Source organism: Macrotis lagotis, chromosome X, assembly GCF_037893015.1.
Source record: "Macrotis lagotis isolate mMagLag1 chromosome X, bilby.v1.9.chrom.fasta, whole genome shotgun sequence".
NCBI lineage: Eukaryota > Metazoa > Chordata > Mammalia > Peramelemorphia > Peramelidae > Macrotis > Macrotis lagotis.
Genome location: NC_133666.1, coordinates 136,305,598 through 136,329,454, shown reverse-complemented (window position 1 = coordinate 136,329,454; position 23,857 = coordinate 136,305,598). Strand labels below are relative to the sequence as shown.

Sequence of the window (23,857 nt, the reverse complement as noted above, 5' to 3'; positions counted from 1 at the left end):
TGTCTGGAGGAACTGAGGTTTTTTAGTCTGGAGATGAGAAGCCTTAGGAGGAGATAGAATTAATAACAGAATTATTTAGACCAAGCACTATGCTAAGAGCTTTACAAAAATTATCTCATTTAATCCTCATAACAAAGGTGAGTGATATTATAACCCCATTTTTCTGTTAAGGAAAATGAGGCAAACAGAGATTAAGTGATTTGTTCAGGGTCAAGAATTCACATCTTCTTAACTCCAAGTCTGGAGCTTCATCCTCTTAGAGGTCATGTAAAAAGAGATTTTGAGTTTCTTAGTTCTAGCAGGTAGAAGTGGGAACAATTCAGACTTGATATAAGGGAAAACCCAGAGCAATCCAAAGTGGGATGAGATACTTTGAAAGATAGTGGTTTCTGGAATATCCAATCAGTTGTCAAATTGTACTGTTTCTACCTCCCCATCTCTCACATAGGATTCCTTCTCTATTTCATAAGGACACTACCTTAGGCCTTCATCACTTCTCATATATATTATTACAGTAACCTCTAAATTGACCTCCTGGTCTCATCTTTCCACACTCCAATGCATCCTTCACAAAACTGCCAAGGTGATTTTTCTTAAACAAAGATCTAACTGACATTTCCCTACTCAATCTTCTTCCATCATCATCTTCCATCTACATTAAGCCTTCCCTGATCTCTCAATTGTCAGTTCCTACAACTATCTTGTGTTATATATGTGTACATACACACATACATATATACTTTTACACACACACATATGTATGCATGTGCAAGATCTCTTGATAGAATGTGAGCTCCCTGAGAACAGGGATGTTTCCTTTTTTTTGGCATCTTCAATATCTAACTTAGTGACAGGTGCTTGTTGGGCAAGTGATAAACACTTGTTGATTGATTCCTCCTGAGTGGAGGTCTTTGAGTAAAGACTGAATGCTTATGTTGTAGAAGATATCTTTGTCTAGGTACTGATCAGACTTTGTGACCCTGAGGTCCCTTCCAACTCTGAGAATCTGTGACTCCTCATGACATTCATTCTTACCTATTTAGCCACTTTTTATTTTCTAATGGTTCATCCTCCTCTTCTTGTCCCTCTCCACATTCTCTCTTTTAACATCATTCACTTCTATGGCTTCAATCATCACCTCTACTCAAATGTTTCCTAAATCTATGTACAACCCTAGTAATCTCTTCCCTGAACTCTGGCCTCACAATTACCTACAGGACATTACCATTTGGATAGTTTCATCCTCCCTCAATCTCAAATTCATCAAGTTCAAAATTGAATCTCTCCCCTCCCCCCTCCAAAACCTGTATCTCCTCCTCTTTTGTGGAAAAGAGACCCTGTGGTTGGAACTGATGGGTACAAGGGGAGTTAGTTACCCAACAGCAATCGTGTGTCTCTGCAGAAACAGCAGGGAGAGGGAGGTCTGGATTGTTTCAGGAGTCATTCTCTCCTGCAATCAAGAGAAGATCCTGGAAATCGGTTTATATCATTTTTCGGAGTGCCCTCAAGAAAAGATACGAGGCTCCTCTCTTGAGGTAGAGGTTGTAAGTGACCTGGATGGAGTTTAGTAGAAGGAAGAGGGAGCTGTCCCTTCAGCACTAGTGCTTGACACCCGCCCCAGCCAGTGGATTGTGCAGAGGGAGGGGGCCGGGGTCGCGGGGAGAATGTCAAAGAATGGAGAGAGAAGAGACCCAGAAACTTTCAACTCTCTCATTATAGGAGCCCCCGAAGCAGTGCGGTGCTTTCCTCTTTTTGGCAGGTGGAGGGGCGGTGAGTAGGTCTTTAGAAGCGGCTCCACCCATTCAAGCTGCCGGCCACTGGAATAGAAGTTGTCCCCACCTATCGCTCTCTAGAAGGAGTGTAAGGACAACGGAAGCTCAGCCTTCAGCCAGAAGGGGCTTCACCTTCCGAGGCAAAGCTGTATCCCCTTTCAGGGACAACCGGAATGAATCGGTGAGCAGATACACCTTGAGAGGACTGGGGTGGGGAGCAGGTAGATAAGTCTGGAAGAACTGGGGAAAAGACAACGCCTAAGGGGATGGAGGTGGCGGAATCGCAGCAGGGAGGGAATATCATAGTGAGGGCAGTAGTGAAGACAGTTAAAAACCTAGTGCTTGACGGGGGAAATGGAGATTACTCTGGTCCCCAGTAGGGGAAAAGAAGGATTTGGAGCCACACCCTTTTGATTTGGGGGGGGGGAGGAAGGTGATATTTCTGTTTGGGATGATGGATGTTAAGAAGGGATGGGAAAATAAAAATAGAAGAGAGGAGGGAGGAAGGGGAAGAAGAGATTTTAAAAACCCCAATTTACTTTCCCGCGTCCTCCTAAGGAGTTGGGGTTCACCAGTCCATAGTGGGAAGAAAAAGCAAGGAGAAGGGGAAGAGAGCATACATATCCTGAGCGGGTCAAGGTTCTAAGAGACCCTTCCCTCCACAAGTCTCAGCTTCCAGGGCATCCCGGCGCCCGTAAAATCTTCCAGTGCACTCCTATCTTGTCTAAAATGGGATTATCTGCCCTCCCCAACCCATCTCGAGGTCCATAGATGATCTCCAGCACAGACAGAGGTAGAGAGAAGAATTAAAGAACACGCGGGCAGAGGGGTCACGGGGACGGGAAAATTCAGAGCGATTCAGAATGAGTTTGGAAGGTCTGTTTCCTAAGGGAGTTTCCCGGGGTGCCAGATTCCTAATCCTCATCCTTTCCTAGGCTGGAGCCAGGCTTCACTGGACCCCGGAGGACACACTGGGGCTCCTAAATCCATCAAGTTTATTATGGACACCAACTACCTAATCTCCCTCACCCAAGGGGAGAACAGCACCCTGCAGGCGACAGCGGGCAACCACAGTCTGAGAAAGCTAAGCTGGGAGGAGCTGGAGGAGCTGTTCTTCGTTTTCGCCAAGGAGCCCGTGTCCATCAGCCTCACCGCACTCTACCTGCTCTCCTTCTCCGTGGGGTTAGCTGGCAACACCGCGTCCCTGTGGATTCTGCTGTCTAGGGAGAGGCGCAGGACCGGACCGTCTCGGAAGGGTCCCAGTCCCACCCGGCGCCTGCTGGCCAACCTGGCAGTCTGCGACCTCCTGGTGGTGTGCACCTGCATGCCCCTGACGGTGGGCAACGCGCTCTACAAGGCCTGGGTCTTTGGGGACTTCTTGTGCCGCGCTGCGCCCTTCGTGCAGGCGCTGACGGTGGCCGCCAGCGCCCTGAGCCTCACGGCCCTCAGCCTGCACCGGTACTACGGCATCCGACGGCCCCTGAGCGCCCGCGCCTCCTGTACCCGCGGCCGCGCCCTCGCCACCATCCTCTCGGTCTGGGCAGTGTCGGCGGCCATCTGCCTGCCCCTGGCCTTTGCCAATCGGCGGGATGAGATCGAGCCAGTGGAGGGGCTGCCGCTGGCTTTCCCCGTTTGTCGCGAGGTGTGGCCCGGGGTGCGGCTGAAGCAGGCCTATAGCTGCCTCCTCTTCGGGTTGCTTTACTGCCTGCCAGTGTTCTTCAACCTGGCCTTGGGTTGGCTGACGGTGAGGAGACTCCGGGAGCCGCCAGGAGCCTGGGCTCGGCGCCCCGGGGAGGGTGCGGGGCCCTGGTCCATGCCGCCCGCCCTACCTGCTTCCCGACTGAAGGTGAGGCGGCGAGTGGCTCACATGGTAATAGCTCTGGTCGCCCTGTTCGCAGTCACCTGGCTGCCGGTCTATCTGCTGGACATCTGGATTGACTTCCACACGCCGGACTGGCCGCCCGGGAAGCCTGCTGCAGTTTGGGTGCTGCAGCTGAGGCCTTTCGCCCAATGGCTGGGCCTCACCAACTCCAGTCTCAATCCACTCTGCTACTGCTTCGTGGGAAGCCTGGCCCGCACCATCCGTCGGCTGAGGCACCGCTCTCGTCGGAGACTCACCTCCCTGTTCCGACTCTCCAACTCCGAAGGAGCTCCCTTGAGGGAAGGGGGCATGGAGACAGAGGGCAGGGATTCGGCTCCCGCCCTCCTGGTTTCCCAGCAGGAAGCTATTAGGGGAAGGAAGGAGAAAATTCCTTTTACTCAGTTCCCTCCGGGTACCAAACCCTTGGATTAGGAAAGGGAGCAAGGCTGCTGAACTCGGGGTAGTTCTCTACCTGGAAGTGAAGTAGAGCAGAGCTGCCCTCAAGACGAGCCCTCTCCACGACCTCCTTCTGGGTCGTCCAGTTCCTCTCCTTTAGACACCCTTTGCATCTGGTAAATTTAGTCTGTGTTCAGGTCCCTACTTGCCTCCCCCTTAGCCAGCCAGAATTTCAAGAGACTGTGACATCTGGTTGAAGGTGAGGCTTTATGGGCCCTGAGATTTGAGAAAGTGTGGGAGAAATGTCTGGAATACCTTCATTTTGGGCAGAGTTGGAGTCTCTTTCCAAGCTACTCATGTGGCTCCCACCCTCTAACTTGACTGGGCTTCTGATCCCAGGACATTCAGGCAGTTCTCAGAGAGGTTAAGACCCATGAAAAGGAAAAATGGGACACTGGATTTGGGAGGGTTATCCTAGGCTCCTCTTGTGTAGAAGTCTCTTATGAAGCCCCGGTCAGTCAGTGTTTGGGAAAGTTGGGAGAGAGGAAACGTTCCCTATAATCAACCCACCAAACAGCTTGGAGACCTAAAAAGATCCCAGAACAATGGGGCAGTCATTAATAAAAGATCTTTTGTGCTCAAGTACAAAACCTAGAAATTACCTACGACTGAACTCTACTAGGCAGCACATGGGTGATCATTTCTATTCTCCAGGAATGTGTATTAGAGATGGAGAAGAGGCCATGGTAAGGATTAAAGAAGTTGTTGTCTCAGAACAGTTGTCAAGCCCCCACTCTTGTATTTACCAACTTGTGACTATAAACAAATGATTTCTCTGAGCCTCAGTTTCTTCATTTTTAAAAACTGGAATGCCTACCTTATAGACTTATTGCAGGGAGAAGGTTTTGTAAAGTCTTAAAACTCCAAGAAATGTGAATCACTATTATTGAGTGAAACCCAAGGGGTTATTGTCCCTTAGGAACTGTCTGAGATGGGCAGACTTTGCAATATGCCTGTTAATCTAGTCCTTAAATCCTTGTCAATTTGTAAAAAATCCCCAAGGCAGTTCCAGAAGCCTTTCAGATTGATTTCAGAACCCTGATGTCATGTCAACATGAATCATAATTAGTAGCCCAGAATGTTATTGCTGGAAAAGACCTTGGAGATCATCTAGTCAAAGGGTGCTCAAACTCTTTTGTGTCATGGACCTCTTTGGTCATTTTGTGAAGGCTATGGACCTCTTCTCAGAATTTTAAATTAAAGTAAATGTTGGATTTCACTTCAATGTTAATAAAAATAAAGAAGTAATTTTTTCCCATCTAAGGTTACAGATCCTTGGTTAAGAAACACGATCTATTCAAATTTTTGCATTTTATATGGGACATGGAGAGCTAGAGGAAGAAGTAACTCACTGGACTAGAGACCAGTTTTCCTGATTTCTAATCTAGGATTCTTTCCATTATACCACCAGCCTTTCAAATTCAATTCAATTCCACAGGTATTCTTTTTACTGCTTGGCTGGAAGCTGGAGGAAGAGGAGGGAGAGAGCAGAGATACAAAAGCTCTATTATTCATCATTTTCAGGTATAACCAAATGCATCTGGGGTTCACCTAAGTCCAGACACTTGAGAAGAGATTCATAAGGCTCTACTATTTTCTTTCTTCCTTTTTTTCCTTTCAGCTATTTGCCTGTTGCTTCACACTCTCCTCTTCCCTCCTCCTCCCTCCTCTACTGCTTAAAAGAACCTTTGCCAGACTGCTTCCATACCCCTAATCCTTGGTCTCCAAGGAAAAAAAAGAAAAAAACCTTAGTTGAAGTCCTTTGTAATATAATATACCATATTTCACAATGAAGAGCTTAGGAAGGGAGATGCAGAGATTTTAAGAATGGAATTTGACTTGCTCTGAGCTGCATTCATACTTCCTTTTCCATCACCATTGTGACTAATAAAGTTTATTTGCAAGTCTTCTGGTAAAAACCTGGAGAAAAAACCAGTATGGATGGATAAATTAATAACTCTCCCTCTTAGAGAGTATCCTCTATCCAGAGCAAGGACTAGGATTTGGCAAAGTAAACCAAATCTTAGGGGACAGAATGCAAGGGAACACAATGAAGACTGCTTCTGGCTGACTTTTTATAAATACCTACTCTAGAAAATGCTGTTCCTCCCTAACAAGGAGATATTTATTTTGCTTTTTCTTAGAGTATTACATTAAAAACTCAAAGCAAGGAGAATACACACACACACACACACACACACACACACACACACACACACACACACACACAGACTGGGAATCAGGGCTGTCCATCTAGCCTCAGTGGGCCAGAGAAGAGAAGGCTGGCCTGGGAAACTGAGAGTGGGAGCCCTTGACCACTCAGACACTCATTCCAGTTTGCCAAAATAATCCATTCGTCTAGAGCTATTTCAGTCTCTGTGATTCCTGGGCAATTGCATTTTCCTGTTGTTATTTTCTCATTGTTTTCTCCTCTTTCTGCCTTCCATCTCCTGGCCCCATCCTTTGTCCTCATTACAGCAGCTCAGTGAGTATGTGTTTGGGCACACGTGTCTGTCAGGATCTAGCTGACACGAGCCCCACCATGGAAGGGAAAGGAGAATTTAGGATTAGAAATGCTTCTCTATTCCATAGGGAAGTAACTATCTCCCTATCTCCCTACCTTATACCATTCCTATTGCCAGCTCCACGTTTCCTATTAAGGGGTCACTGCATCACCTAGGAGGAGAAAAGACATTAGCAGAGAAAAGGTAAGGAAGATTCATGTGTGTGTGGGGTGGGGGGGAGGCCAGAGAGGGAGAGCATATAAACCCTTGAGCAATGAGTTTGTATCCTCTTCATGTATTCATCACCAGCCCACATCTCCTATTAACGGGCAACTGCACAACCTATGAGGAAGACAAGGGTGTTTTTGTGGTGGAGGTGTAAAAATCCTTGAGCAAGATCTTGTACCTACTTCATGCCACTAGAGACATCTCTGGCCTCAGTCTATTTGGGTGTAGTTAAGTATAGTGGATAGCTTGGAGTCCCCTAAAGTTGAGGCTCTATTACTAGCTGACTCCTGATGCTTAGCTCTGTGACCTTGGGTGAGTCTCTCTAAGCTTCTCTGCATCTCTCTTTCTCCATCTGTTAGAAAAAATGAGCTAAGAATTCTGGTTAAAAAATGTCATATAAATGTGAACTGTAATTATTGTCATCAGTCCTCAGCTCACCCATGGACCCCTCAAGAGAGGAGCTGCAGGATGGGAGAGTGTGGACTGTGGTTAATGGTTTCCAGGACAACATCCTAGCAGTCCGGCTTTGCTTCTAGCTTGCATATCAATGTGCCACAATCATTAGCTGCCTGTGAGCTTCAGGGTAGTCCTAGGTGGGGGGTGAGGGATGGATGTGTGAAGGGGCTTGGAAACCCTGCACTCTTAAGTCTCCAGAGCCAGGGAGGAGGAACCCATCTGATTCTTCCTGAAATCACCCTCCACCACCACCATCACCACCCACTACCATCCAAAGAGAGGATCTGCTCCCCTCTCCTTCCTTTTGCCTCCCAGGTTCACTCTGGCTTTGTAAAGTTAGTATCAAAACTGGAGCAAGGAGATACTGCTGAATGAAGAAGTGGAGACTCCTGGCTTTTTACATCACAGGATCTGGGTCCAAAGATTTAGAGATTAGAGATCTAGATCAGTTCTTTTATTTTTTCATTTGAAGAAATTGAGGTTCAAAAAGGAGTTTTTAGAATCTCAAAAAATTAGAGAAGCAATATGTGGAAGAGAAAAGGAAAGGAGAGTAGATTTAAAGATGGAAGGGACCTTCAGAGTCATCTGAGCTAATCCCTACATTGTGACTTGCCCAAGCCCATGTAGATGGCAAAGTCCTGGCTCCCCAGACTTGAAATCCAATACTCTTTCCACTCTCCTGCCTTGTCTCACAGGTTTTGTGACTCCAAATCCTACTCCCCTCTCTGCACTTAGCTGAACTCAGTCAAGCAATGTATCAGGAGAGAAAGGAGGAGCACCATCTCTCCTTTTCCCAGCAAGGGAGATATGCTTCTGGGAAAGATCAGAAAGGAAGGGGGACTCTCTTCAGTCACACCCCACCTTTTATTCCTTCCTGTTTTTCTATTCTTGCCCTCATAAGGAGAGAGCTAGCTAATATCCCATTGGAGTTCCCCCAGTTCTCTTTAGGGGACCCCCTCTTCTCTTCCTACCTGCCCATTCTTAGACTTTATGACTTTGTTTATTGGCCTATCCTCTTTCTTTCTAGTCCCCTGAAATCTCCTCCTTTCTCATTCACAAGTTATCTTCTCTTCCTCATTCTCTTGTTTCTCAATCCTTTCCTCCATTTATAAAGCTCTATGTTAATCCTCTTTCTCTCCCTCCAGCCCTGTCTCCTATCTCTTCTGCTTTTCCTTTCTTCTCTCCCTCTCTCTCTTTAATTCTCTCATCTATTCCTCCTTGCCATCTTATCTCTCCTTACATACTTCTCCTTTGTCTCTTTTCCTATCCATTTCCCTCTTTTCTTCCTTCTTTCTTTTCCCAACTCTCCCTCATTTTTTCCCAGTCTCTGTGCCTTTTCCTTTCTCTCTCCTTTCTTGGCTTTCTTAATCCATCCCTTTGCAGCTCCATCATCTTTCTCTCCCTCTCTCTCCCCTCTTCTCCCTTCATGGGTAACCTTATTACTGCTGACCTCAGGATATGGACTTTGCTCATGGATTTGATGCCCATAGATGCCTAATGGCAACTGTCATTTTTTTTCTTCCAATATTTTGGTGCCTAGAGCCATGGAGAGATGAAAAACTCAGACCTTCAAGTTTTTGCATATTTGCCTATGGTTTAACACTTATTTAACCCTCAGGGATCAATCCTTGCTATTGAGTTTTCAAACATTTTTAAATTTCTTAAATCATAAAAGGGGAAGTGTTAGCTGCAAGCAGGTTCTGTACTTCTCTATGTAGGAGGGAGAGTCCAGCATATGGAAATTTAAATTGAAGAAGATAGGTCAATGTCTTTACAAAGGATTTTTATTTCATTTCTAACAACTTGTAGATCAAAGCTGAAGAGAAAGTGCTTTGTAAATCTTGGAGCACTATACATTGATGAGTTATTAGAAAAATTATGATTAAAGATCACCTCATCTGACCCTTCAATTTCCAGAGGAGGAAACTGAAACCAGAATTCAACCTGTAAATACAGAGCTAAAATCTATCCTCAGGTTCCAAAACCAGTCTTCTTCCCAAATTAAAGGCATGAAGGTTTACACTCCTTTTCTTTACATTATTAGCTGTTCTTATTCCCAAAAGAAGTGTTTTCTCATCCTGACTTGGAGTCCAAATTTGTCATTGACTCTCTGACTAGTCACAATAGGTCACAATAATATCATGGTTTCCCAAGGGGCTTTGGAAAGAATTAAGCATTATGCCAATATGAATTATTTTAACAAATATTTGGATTTGCCAGGGACTTTTGTTGTCACCTAGTCTGGTAAACTGGTACTTCAGTCACCATTTTCATCATCTTCCCCACCATAACATGGCTCTACATTATAAACATCATTTTACAGAGATGGGAAACTGAGGCCCCAAAAGAGCAACAGTCCACTCATAATCACACAGTAATTCTTGGTTCTCATCTAAATGTGATGGGATAATGTTATAAGGGCCCCAGGAGGACATTTAATCCAGTTTGGAACCAGAGAGAAAGATTTACTAAGAAAATTCATGCTCAGGGCCTTAGTTTTATAGAACTTTTAGGGATGAAAGGGACCTTCTGTTTTTTAGTTCTCTTTCATATACATATTTTATAGATTAGGTCACTGAAACTGAGAGAATTTATTGACTTGTGTAAGGTCACAGATCTGTTTAGCAGAGCACAGGTCTCAGTCCAATATCCTTTCTATTCTGCTAAGGTATAAGGTCATAGAGTCATAGACTCTTTTTTTCCCTTTTCTTTTTTTAAGTTTTTTTGGCAGGGCAATGGGGTTAAGTGGATTGCCCAAGGCCACACAGGTAGGTAATTATTAAGTATCTGAGGTCAAATTTGAACTCAGGTCCTGCTCAATCCAGGGCCAGTGCTCTATCTACTGCATTACCTAGCCACCCCTAAGTCATAGACTCTTAAGTCTGACAAATACCCAAGACTTTATAAGAGCTTATGTCTCAAGATGGAGAGACATCAGAGGCCATTCAAGAGGATCCAACTTCCTCATTTTACCAGTGAATAAATTGAGACCCATAGAGAATAAGAGAATTACCCAAAGTCACACAGGCAGTTGTCTTAGACCATCTTGTCCAATTGCCTTGATTTACAGATGAGGAAACTGAAACCCAGAGTTTTTAAACCAAGTAACTTGTTTAAGGCCACATATCACTGTTTCAAACCAAATTCCATTTCAGACTTAGACACAGCCACACTTTCTCCTGTACTGGGAAAAACTACATTAAAAAAAAGACTATCAGCTGTCTATTTTTCAGTGGCAGGAGCTGAGGTAAATATAGGTGTCAATGCAAAGAGAGGAGAGTGTTTCTGGAAACTTCAGACCTTCTTTTTTTTTTTTTTTTTTTTTTTTTTTAGGTTTTTGCAAGGCAAATGGGGTTAAGTGGCTTGCCCAAGGCCACACAGCTAGGTAATTATTAAGTGTCTGAGACCGGATTTTAACCCAGGTACTCCTGACTCCAGGGCCAGTGCTTTATCCACTACATCACCTAGTCACCCCAGAGACCTTCTTTTTTTCAACACAGGCTCTGCATAATATCCTAGGGCTTCTCTAGGTCATCCAGACTCTTCAAGGATTTTCACTGATATCACTGAGCTCTAAGCCTGGAAAAACAGAATATCTTCTGGCATTCTATTCTCTCCAAATCGTAGGATTGTAGATTTCAAGATGGAAAGGACATTAGGAATTAGCCCCCATACACATTATACAGATGAGGAAATGAGACCCAGAGATGTTAAGTGACTTACCAAGTGGCATATCTTGTTCGAGGATGTATGAGGATGAATAGGAAGCGTATGAGTAAGTGTGTGAAGATGAATAAGCCTTTCCTTTGGGTTTCTCTGGCCCATTACAAGGAAACTAACATCAAACTCCTAGATCAGTACAGTCAGGAAAATTGAGGGTGCAACAGTAAGGAGGGGAAAGGTAGAGAGAGGGCTGATTAGTCTTATTCACATCAGGGGAAGGAAAATTAAAGTGAATTCTGGAAGTCCTATTGGAGGATACATACTTGGTATAATTGAAAGAAAAAGTGCTATATAAATCTCAAAACATTAGTTATGAAAGTCTTTAAGACTAAGGGCTAGAGGGTATGGGTTTGCTTCTAACTGTATGACCTTGAACAAATCCCATCCTCTCTGGAACTAGGATGAATTTTGAGGCCCCTTCTAAAAATAAAACTATGAGATGATGAAAAAAGGGTAAAAACATCACTTGTACAAAAATATTCATAGCAGCCTTGTTTGTGATGGCAAATAATTGGAAATCAAGTAAATGTCCTTCAATTGGGGAATGGCTTAGCAAACTGCGGCATATGTATGTCATGGAACACTATTGTTCAATTAGAAACCAGAAGGGATGGGAATTCAGGGAAGCCTGGAGGGATGTATGTGAATTGATGCTGAGTGATATGAACAGAACCATAAAGACACTGTACACCCTAACAGCAACATGGGGGTGATGATCAACCTTGATGGACTCACTCATTCCAATCAGTGCAGCAATCAGGGACAATTTGGGGCTCTCTGCAATGAAGAAGACCATCTGTATCCAGAGAAAGAACTGTTAAGTTTGAACAAAGACCAAGGACTATTAACTTTAATTTAGAAAAAAAAACTGATATCTTCTTGTCTGATCTTGCTATCTCTTATACTTTATGTTTCTTCCTAAAAGATATGATTTCTCTCTCATCACATTCAATTTGGATCAATGTATACCAGGGAAACAATGTAAAAACTGGCAAATTGCCTTCTGTGGGGGGGTGGGGGGAGGGAAGTAAGATTAGGGGGAAAATTGTAAAACTCAAATTAATAAAATATTTAAAATAAACAAACAAACAAACAAACAAATGAATAAATGAATGAATGAATAAATAAATAAAAATAAAACTATGATTCTCTGAGTAAGTGCTCCCCCTCCTCCCTATACCAAGTTGTCCTATGAGAATCACTCTGCTTCACACAAAAAACAAAAATAGGGGAGGATTCTATTCACCAGTCACTGCTTTGTACCTCTATCGGATGCTTGCTGTAGCCACTGGGTAATCTGGGGGAGTGGGGAATGAGTATTCTGGGAGATAAGGCAGAACTTTTCCAAAGGTTTCTTTACAGCTGCTGCTGTGGATGCTGGTATGGTTGCTGAGGGACCAATTCCTGGTACAGAATGGGCCAGGGTGGGAGCTTGTGCAAAAGACAAAGCCTGCAGAGAAGTGGAATGTTGGAAGATAAGGGCAAGTGGGAACAAATTCCAGATTGATTGACTCTTCATGATCCCATTTAAGGTTTTCTTGATCATTGATACTAGAATGATTTGCCATTTTTCTTCTTCAGTTCATTTTGCAAATAAGTAAACTGAGGCAAACAAGGTAAGAAACTTTTCTAGAGTCACACAGTTATTCTGAGATCTGATTTAACTCCAAGGATTGTGCTCTATCCATTTTGCACCTACTTAGCCTCCAGATTTGCACCTATCTGGTCTTCCAGAAAGCTATTAACTGATCACACACACATTAATGCCAAATATCCCTCTTACCCTCCCTGCCCTCCACTATGAAGATCCACTGAACTATTCCACTCTGCTCCTCATTTTAAAGGGATGAACGTGATTATCAATGAACAGTCCCCATATCTTGTCCTGTCTGCTTACCTGAGCACAGAATCTTCTCTAACTTCCCTGAGCAAGGCCAAGATAGTATATAGTGTGGCAAAGAAGAAAGATGTCAGTAACCAGAGAACTAAAGATTTAATTCTGGTTTTATTACTTACTATTGTATTCTGGAGAAATCACATTTTTTTTTATTTATTAAAGGAGGGTGTTAGTGTGTTTCTACTCTGAATCCCATGATTCTATAGTCCAGGAGGTCAAACTCCCCGATGCCTTCCCTAAATTGTGTCTCACTCACAGTGTTATATGGTTTCCCTCTGAAATGACAATCTGATTTGAACTACTAGCTGCATGCAAAGATAGAAATTTATCCTAAAGTCAGCAACAGGACTAGGAATAGGCAATGTAGGCTTCTGCTAAGTGCTACAGAGGCAGGTGAGGGATTTATTTTATATATTTCTTTTTGATGCACATCTTAAAAAAAAATCTGATTTGTAATTTCATCTGTTTAGGGGACTTCCCAGCGTAGAGCAATATCTACTCTGCAATTTAACCTGAGATTCAGAGGGATTAAGTGACTTGCTGAGAGTCATACAGCCAGTATATGTCAGAGGCAGAATTTGATTAAAGTTATTTGAGACTGCCTCTCTATCAATTACACCATGATGTATCTTGTACATATGCATAATTCTAGAAAATCCTGACTTTGTGATCAGTCATGTTTCATGTACTACAGTAAAGGCTTAAAGCCTTGAGAAGAACACATGCTCTTCTCCTCCCCTGCCCTCCCCCCATCCATAATAATTAAGGAAAATGGACTCTCAAGAATTATCTTTGGGGGCAGCTAGGTGGCATAGTGGATAGAGCATGTCCCTGGAGTCAGGAGGATCTGAGTTCAAATTTGACCTCACTTAATAATTGTCTAGCTGTGTGACATTGGTCAAGTCGCTTAACCCCATTGTCTTAAATAAATTTTTAAAAAAGAATTATCTTTGTCCATTATATGTTTCTGTAAATTGTGCTTTAATGTGATATACTTATCAGAGTTGGGGAAGAAGGAAAATGTGAACTTCAGAGTTCAATGGAGAACAACAACAAGTACAGTTCATAAAACATCTGAATTAACTAAGTATCATGGTTAAGTTCAGTACATTGATTTTTGAGGCTGTGGTTAATTGCTTTGCAGTCAAAGAAATGGGGTCACCATAAAACATGAAATGTTCACCGTTGTGAAAGACTCCATGGTTGTCCTGCTTCTACTCCAGCTCAAAACTAAAATAAACTTTTCTCTTATGATGTAAAACTATGTTCATATGAAACTATGTTCATACTCAAGGAAGAGTCAATTCTCCAAATCTGCCTAATACACATTAATGCCTTGACCAGGCTTTGACTGCAGCCATGTTATCTCCCAGAAGCCTCCAGGAACCAAACTTGGGGCTACTCTCAATCAAATTCTGATATATTTTATAATTTTAGTCTTTTTTTGTTTTTAGGTTTTTTCAAGGCAATGGGGTTAAGCAGCTTGCCCAAGGCTACACAGCTAGGTATTATTAAGTGTCTGAGGCTGGATTTGAACTCAGGTACTTCTGACTCCAGGGCTGGTGCTCTATCCACTGTGCTACCTAGCCACCCCTAGTTTTGGTTTTTTAATTGATATATTTTGTCTTCACATCATCATCATTTCTCTTCCTTCCATTTCCTTCCTTCTTTCTTTCCTTCCTTTCATTTTCTTTCCTTTTTAAATTTCTTCCTTCTTGCTCTTTTTAAAGACTAGGCCTCTTTATCTTGCCCAGGCTGGAAGCACAGGGATCATTCAGAGGTTGAGTGCCACTCTGATCAATTCATGATTTGGCCTGCTCAGTTTCCATCTAGTTCCAGGTTGCCACTCCTTAGGCTTCCACTTCCAGAGGACTCATCATGTTAGTACTAAACTCATCTTGGTTATCTAATTAGCATATCCAGCTCTCTTCACGTTAGAACTCCCAAGCTCAAGAGATCTGCCAGCTTCAACCTTCCCATTAGCAGGGATTACAGGCATATAACACCATGCCAGACTTAATTTCTTTATAAAGATATATTTCCTTCCTTGCCTACTCACTGAGACTTTCCTTTTGGGGGAAAAAAAGTTTTAAAAAAGCTCAGAAAAACTAACCAATACATCAACCAAATTTGACAGCATACACAATGTTACAAATCCATATTTCTGGGGCGGGGGGAGGGAAAGAGGAGGGTACATTCCTATTTCTCTTCTGCAGAGTCAATCATTCAGTTTCAGGTTGCTGAGGGTTTTTTGTTGTTCTATTTATATTGTTGTAGTGATTGTGTATATTATTTTCCTTGTTCTACTTATTTCCCTCTGAGTTCATATAAGTCTCCCCATAATTTTCTGAGGTATAGTAATATTTCATTACATATATCACACAATTTGTTTCTTTCCCAATCAATAATCATCTAGTTTATTTCAAGCTCTTAGTTGTCACAAAAAAATCTTACTAAGAATATTTTTAAAATAATACTCTCATGTAGATCATTCACATTCATAATATAATTTGAACCTTGAGTAAAGAAATGCCACACAATTACTGAGACTGGGAGGAGTAGGAGCCTCAGTAGGCTCCTCAGTAGGCTCCTCAGCAGGAGTCTCAGAGTAGGAGCCAGTTACTAATAAACATGGTCCTGGAATCCAGCTCCCTTCCCCAATTCCCTGAGATTTTTTTTCATTGCAAATTTTTTTTTACTTTTTTTTTTGTAAGGCAATGGAGTTAAGCGGCTTGCCCAAGGCTACACAGCTAGGTATTATTAAGTGTCTGAGGCTGGATTTGAACTCAGATACTCCTGACTCCAGGGCCAGTGCTCTATCCACTGTGCCACCTAGCTACCCCTCCCTGAGATTTTTTTCCAATAAATCACCTCAGCCATTTTCTATATGGTATCTATGGCATGAATAATTAGATATCTTTCAAAAGTTTTGTAAGAATGATAGTGAAAATATAAGATCTTTCAGTTGATTTCATTTATCATACATCATTCTTTGCCTAACATCCCTCCCTTCTCCTAATTACCAAGAGATAAAACCAACTTGTCCATGAGCCCAATATCCAGAATACTCTCTTCCTCCCCATTCCACTCCTTAGCATCCCTCTGGTCCTCAGATTAGTCAAACCTTCTGGATGACAAATTCTGTTCCTCTTGCTCCCTCCACATTCAAAATAGCCATTGTCTCACCTTTCAAGTAGAGCAGCTATGGGCAACTATTCTAGAACTTCCTGCAAGAAATGAGTTCCCAGTAGCAGATGGACACTGAACCTCTGGGATTGGATGATGCCTGGATGAGAACATCTTGAGATCCCCCCCCTTGGAACAGATAAAGAGGAACTTTCTGGCAAGGAAGGAGAAGTAGCTCTTATCTCCAGTCTTACTTCATTAAGAATGATTAAGAAGCTTCAACTAGGAGGTACAGGCTGTTCTCAGAGACTGACAGAGGCCTCCATCGGAAGCCTCATCCCAACTGAGTAAGTGACAAAAGAACTTGGGGAGAGACTAGAAGATCATGACTGTTATTAGTTGATTATTTGATGGAATCTGAAGCCAGCCCCACCCCAATTGTTTTCTGGAACCTCTCTATCTGATATGGAGTCTTAAAATTTTATCAATAATTCATTTCTTAGGTACCAAACACTTATTAAGATATGAAGCAATTTCTAAGGGCTGAGAATACAAAAGAATATTACTATACCACAGAAAATCCTGTGTTTGTCCTTTGTTCTCAAAGAGGACCATAACATCAGGAAGGTGATGCCATAACAAGCACATGAACTGGATTTGAGTGAGGTTGTACTTAATCATCAGTCTCACTCTCTCCTCTGGAGCTGTCTGGTTCCAGTGGCCAGATAATGATGATGTTTGTCCTTTGTTCTAGAAGAGGACCATGACATCAGGGAGGTGATGCCATGAAAAGCACATGCATTGTATTTCAGTGACAGGGTGTTGTGCCTCATTTTCTTCTCCAGAGCTGTCTGGTTTCTGTGACCAAATATGAATCAGGTCACTGGGAATGACCCTGAATTCAAGATAATCAGGCTTAAGTGACTTGCCCAAGGGCAGACAGTAAGTGTCATGTATCTGATTTGAATGAAGATTCTCCTAACTTCAGGGCTGGTGCTTATCCACGATACTTTTTAGCTGTCATGTACTCTACCCGATATGGGATCATATTCTAATGGAGGAATACAACTATGTACATATAGGATGCACACAAAGTAAATTGTAGGCAATTGCAGAAGAAAACCATTAGCATGAGGGATTAATATAATAATAATATTAATAATAATGATGGTGATGATGTCCTTCATCCTCGAAGAAGACCATGGCATCAGGAAGGATGATGCCTTGACAAGTACATTAATTGATTTTGAGTGAGGGGGTTGCTGTGCTGTCATCAGCCTCACTTTTTCCTCTAGAGTCATCTAAGATCCAGTGATCAGATATGATCCAGGACAATTGGAAATGGCCCTGGATGTGAGACAATCAGGGTCAAGTGAGTGAAAGCAAGGTGAATATTCTCAGAAGGGCAAATATTGCCCTCTCCCTGCCAATTCTCTTTCATTCATTCACTTATTCAACAAGTATTCATTGAACACCTATGCTGATCTCAGGGAATACAAAAATAAACAAGATCATCTCCCTGCCCTCCAAGAGTTTATGGTTTAATAGGGAACATGAGACATGTATCCACCTGAATATAAGACTAAAGATATAAAATGAATGAAAAGCCTGAGAGACAGCCTGGGTAATTAATCATTTATTAATTAGGCTAGCTGTTAATCAAGAAAATGCAGGTCAGTTGTTTCTCTTAATAACCAAAGACAAAACCATGGAGATCACTGAATGATTAAATATCTCTGGAAAAGGGGAAAAGGAAATGGGAAAAGGAAAATCAATCAATCAATCCAGATTGGAGAACAATGCAAATGACAGGTGGGTTAAAAGTCTTTAGTTCCTCCTGAGAATGAGACTTGATCAGCATATTCACCTGCTTTCAGCACTCTGGACAGGAGAATCCCTCTCCACCCTGATCACTCTGGCTGGTTTTTCCTTAGTGACTTGGGTTATCTTAAACTCCAATGGGCGGGGGCGAGGGGGTGGGGGTGAAGCAGCTGAATTCAAAGGATTTAGGCTTAATGCTTTGGGGCTGGAATTAGTTAGATTCTGTTTAGATCTAAACCGAAGCAAGGTCTCCTAGTTGGATGGGGTTTTCTGCCTAAATTCCAGGAGTATATACCCAGAGGATTTGAGCAATTTCACCTGTTCAGTGATGTTCTTCAAACTTACAGCAGATGACTGATTTACAGGGACTGAGTCTTGAATGAGGAAATAGAGAGAAAAAGTCTTAATTCTAACTTAATAATTAGTTATTAAACTAATATCCCTCAGATGTTTCTTTCAAAACCTAAGATTTTAGAATTCTTGGAAACATTCAGGACACTTGGATGCTACTTTTCCAAGGACCATTAGTGAAACTGGTTCATAAATGAACTAAAAATGCAAGAGATGAAAAGACTAGCTGTGTTTATTTCATTCTTTGGAACATATGCAAATCTTTATTTTTCCCTATCCTGAGTACTTCAGGGGATGATAGATGGCTGAGGGGGGTTCTGTTCAAGATAAAGGCTCAGTTTTATAGGATTGAGAGCAAATTTATGGAATTTATGGTAAGTGGTCACTGGATGTAGCCCCCTCAGTGAAGAAACTGAGGACCAGAGAAATCAATATCTTACCTGAAATCATACAGCTATTAATACAGTTAGGATGCCCACCCAAAACTCATTGGACTTCAGATTCCTTGCTCTTTCCATTATTTCACATTGTCTGTCAACTTGTCCATCCCCAGCTGAGCTCCTTCATCAAGTCTCTGCTTTGGGGGGAGGTTCTGGAAATGCTCAACTGGACAGAACCAGGTACTTGGGCTCAGATCCAGAGGATAGCATGAATGCCAAATGTTCCCCTTGGAAGAGTAAAAAGAATATTGGCTTTGGAGATGGAAGCCCTGGACTCAAATCCTGTCTGTGTGACCTTGGGCAAGTCATTGAACCTCTTTAGGCTCAGTTTCCTCATTGTTAACACAGGAGGTTGGATGAAGATGATCTCTAAGATTCTTTCTAGTTCTAGATTTTTAATCCTTTGGTGAATGGCCAGGGTTTGAATCCTTTTCTACTCACCACTTATGTGACCTTGGACAAATCACTTCACTTTTCCTTGGCCTCAATTCCTCAAAGATAAAATAAGATAATTGTAAAAGATCCCGCTCAGCTCTAAATCTATGATCCTATGAGGTCAGGGAATTACAGACTAGAGCCATAAGGAGCTGTAAGGAGCCTTAGATCTCATTTTATAAATGAGGAAACTGAGTCCCAGAGAAAGAAATTGATTTGCTTGAGATCACGAGACAATTCACTTCTTTTTTGCAAGGCAATAGAGTTAAGTGACCTGCCAAGGCCACACAGCTAGGTAAATTATTATTAAGTGTCTGAGGTCCGATTTGAACTCCTGACTCCAGGGCCGGTGCTCTATCCACTGAGCCACCTAGCTGCCCCTGACAGTTCACTTTTAATGGAAGGTCCCAATTAAGTGAGGAAAGAGAGACTTCTCTTCTGGTAGAACTAGGAATATAAAAATGTCCCTGAGGCCATATCTCCACACTACCATTTCCTATCCACTTCCTTCAGCACCCCACAAGCAAGGAGACAAATGTCCCCAGGCTCCATCTCCTTTCCTAGGTGAAAGGCAAAACAGCATGACAGGAGCAGGAAATCTTCTGAGCTGACATTAGACAAAGTTAATTTACTTTCTCGGACTTCAGTTTCCCCATTTACACAACTGTGACAATAATCCCTGTTTTGTTCTCCTCATGGAGTTTCTGGAAGGATAAAATGGGATAATGGATGTGAAAGTCCTTGATGATATAAATTTCTGTGCTCATGCAATGAATGATTATTGTCTGATGCACCCCAGCACAGCACTGCTCCCTCAGTAAATGGTCAATAAATCTCTAATAAAATTTGGAATTCCACCCAAAAGACAATAAAACTGTATAAACCCTTTGAACCAGCAAACCACTCCTAGGTCCATAGCCTAAAGAGATCACAAAAAAGTAGGAAATTCACATGTACAATAATATTTATAGCAACTTTTTTAATAGTATCAAAATTAGAAATTGAGGGGATGTCCATCAATTAGAAAATGACTGAACAAATTGTGGTATATGAGTCTGATGGAACACTATTGTTTTGAGGAATGGGATTTCATAATAGTCTGGAAAGACTTGCATGAACTGATGTACAATGAAGTCAGCAGAACCAGAAGAAAATGATATACTCTAACAGCATTATTGAGTAATGCTCAACTATGATGGACTTGCACGTTTCAGCAGTGTAATGATCATAGACAATTCTAAAAGACTTGTGATAGAAAATACCATCTATATCCAGAGAAGGAACTGTGGAGTTTAAATGTAGACCAAAGCTTACTATTTTCAAAGTAGTCTTATGTATTATATCTTTTTTCTCTCTAATATTTACTTTCTCAGGCTTCAGTAAACCCATCTGTACAACTTTGACAATAATTCCTACTCTACAGGGATTTTCTATCACATGTCTTTTAGAATTGTCTTTGATTATTACACTACTGAAATGGATAAGTCCAGCATACACTAGTTCCCTAGCAAATGCTCAGTAAATCTCTGCTAAATAGAAATGATCTAAAGTGAATTAAATTTCAAGTTCTAGGGATTTCCTCCTGTGCCCTGGCTTTTCAAAGGTTGTTTCCCCAGTTTAGAGTGTGGCATCTACATTGTATATATGCCATGTATCAGAATCCAATTGAACAGGAAGAAGCTCAGAGGTAATCTAATTGAGTTTAGACCTGAGATTATTCTTCTTTTTAAAAAAATATTGTGTTTTTTTCCAATTGTATGTAAGCAACAATTTTTAGCATTCTTTTTTTTTAAATTTTGAATCTCAAATTCTCTCCATCCCTTGCTTCATTCCCTGTTCCTTGAGATGGCAAGAAATATGATGTATGTTATATATGTGAAGTCATATAAAATATTTCCTTATTTGTCATGCTGTGAGAGAAAACATAGACCCAAAAAATCCCATGGAAAAAATGAGTTTTTTTAAAAAAGTATGCTTTGATCTACATTCAGTCTCCACCAGTTTTTCCTCTGGAATTGGACAGCATTTTTCATCATAAACCCTTCAGAATTGTTTTGATCTTTGTTTTGCTGAGAATAGTTAAGTCATTCATAGTTAATCATAGTACAATATTGCTATTATTATGTACAATGCTCTACAGGTACTTCTCACTTCACCTTCAGTTCATGTAAGGCTAAATTTTTCTGAGAGTATCCTGCTCGTCATTTCTTATACCACAACTTGTTCAGCCATTCCCCTATTGATAGAAATCCCCTCAATTTCCAATTCTTTGCTACCACAAAAAGAGCTGCTATAAATATTTGCAAATATCCTTTTCCTTTTGTAAAATCATCTCTTTGGGATACAAACTCAGTAGTAGTATAGCTGGATCAAAGAGTATGTATAGTTTTGTAGCTCTTTGAGAAAATTCTTCTTCAGAATGCCCGGACTAGGGGTGGCTAGGTGGTGTAGTTCTGGAGTCAGGAGTACCTGGGTTCAAATCTGGTCTCAGACACTTAATAATTACCTAGCTGTGTGGCCTTGGGCAAGCCACTTAACCCCATTTGCCTTACAAAAAACTAAAAAAAAAAAATTCTTGGACTAGCTCACAACTCCACTAAATGTTCATTATTAGTATTTCTATTTTTCTACATCCCCTTCAGCACTTGTTAATTTCTATCAAATTAGTCAATCTGATAGATGTGAGGTGATACCTCAGAGTTGTTCTAAATTGCATTTCTCTAATCAATAGTGATTTAGAATATTTTTTCATGACTATAGAGAGCAATGATTGATTTATCAGAAAACTGACAGTTCTTATCCTTTGACCATTGATCAGTATTCTTATAATATTCTTATATCTTGAATATAATCAATATCTTATAAATTTGACCCAACTGAGATTACTCTTCTTTACAAAAGTCCAGAAAATGCTATCCAATCTTTGCCTAAAGACCTTATTATCTTCCAAGGCAGCCCACTTACTTTTTCTAGCACTCTAACTGATAGGAAGTATTAACCCCCAGCAGACATCTGCCTCCCTCTAATTCTATCTTATCAACTTCCATTGCTTCTAGATCTGCTCTCTGGGGACAGAGAAAAGTCTAATCACTATTCCATGTAATTTAAATATTTAAAGCAACTTTCACATTTCCCCTGAGTATTCTTTTCTTCAGACTAAACATTCCTGGTTTCCCCCAACAATTCTTTACATGATATCCAATACAAGGGATTGAATCCACTCCCTCATCCTCAGCCTTCTGGCTGCTCCTCACACAGAATCATCTTTCTCCCATCCCCATATCTTTTCATTAACCTTTCCCCGTGCCTGAAATGCTCTCATTCCTCACCTCTGTCTCTTAGAATCCCTAACTTCTGTCTAGATTCACCTCCAGAGTTACTTTCTGCAGTAGGTTTTTCCTGTTCCTTTCCTCCTACCCCATTCTCCAACTTCTAGAACCTATAACCTTAGACTATCTATTCTGCATTCTACCTATTTTTATATATGTTGCCTTGTGAGTTCCTCCCAGAATCTCCATTTTTGAGGAAGGACTTAGACCAGTCCTCCTCCATTTCCTTTCCATCTCCAATTCTGATTTTCTAGACTTCACCATCATGTCCCTTTACAGGTATTTTCACCATCACCCACAGCCCTTTATGGGTTGTCTTCTCTCATTAGAATATAAGCTCTTTGAGGGTAGGAATTGTCTTTTTTTTTCTTTTTCATAGCACAATACTTGGCCCATAGTAAGCATTCAAATGTTTGGAGACTTGTTGGCTTTGAAACCTGAATTTTCCTACAGCTACCAATTTTGCAGCACTAAAGATATTAATAAATCAACAAATAAATAGCAATTGTCTTCTTTTCTGACTAGAAAATCCAAGGATCTTTCCCTCCCAGATTGATTTTTTTTTTGGCAAACTAAATCATCTATTGTTTTAATTCTTACCAAGCCCATTATCCTTGAATGGACATGACTTCAAACAAGCTGAAACATGAGAAAGACCTTAATTTAAAAAGACCAAATTCACCCACTATATTCTGGGCCATCACCATTCCTTTTGACTTTTGTCTTCCCATTGGACTTTGAAGATGACTTGGGAGGGGAGAAGGAAGATGATGACTTTGCACAACCCTCCCTCATTTAAGTCCAACTCATGTGCAAGTCAAGATATAACCTCCTGATATCATTGGTCAAACAACAATTTATTAAGCATTTATTATGTGTTAAGTACTGAGTATACACAGAAAAAGAAAAAAATCTTACCTGCAAGGATCTTGCATTCAAATAGGGGAGACAACACATGAAAGTAACAGTCATTCTGACAAGTTTTGAACTGACTGCTTTGTGGTGAGGAGGATGGACTCTAACTAAGATGCTGGGAGCTGTAGTTCTTTCTGGTGCAAATAAAGCTATCATGGTACTGGAGCTGGAGGAGAGAAGAATTTTCCATTTCAGAGGCAATTCTGAAATCTTTCTGGAAGAACACTCAGAGTTGTTCATGAATTGGGAAATTTAAAATCTTGTCTAATTAACTTTTTTCAAAGAAATAGGAAGATACAAAATGTACAGAAAGTAAAGGGCAACCTTAGAGGCAATGGTAGTAGCATCTGGTGGGGGGGGATGGGGATGGGGAAAGGGGGAGAGCAGGAAAGGTCTCCTGAAGAAATGACTAACATGGTACTTTCTACCAAAAGTTGTTTCATTGTGTCTGACTTTGTGACCTTTTTTTTTGGGGGGGGGGGGTTCTTGGCAAAGCTAATGGAATGGTTTGCCATTTTCTTTCCCAGCTTGTTTTATAGATAG

At 41.5% G+C, this 23,857-nt stretch overlaps 1 protein-coding gene across 1 annotated transcript; it reads left to right on the top strand.

Annotated features, from left to right (window-relative positions):
* The first annotated feature begins 2,772 nt into the window (after positions 1 to 2,772).
* Positions 2,773 to 4,065, top strand: LOC141500793 (QRFP-like peptide receptor). The gene has a single exon (XM_074204259.1). It carries the CDS (start codon positions 2,773 to 2,775, stop codon positions 4,063 to 4,065), a length of 1,293 nt encoding a protein of 430 aa, XP_074060360.1.
* The last annotated feature ends 19,792 nt before the right edge of the window (positions 4,066 to 23,857 follow it).

Coding starts and splice junctions, on each gene's coding strand:
- LOC141500793 (XM_074204259.1), top strand. CDS start 2,773: ATGGACACCAACTACCTAATCTCCCTCACCCAAGGGGAGAACAGCACC.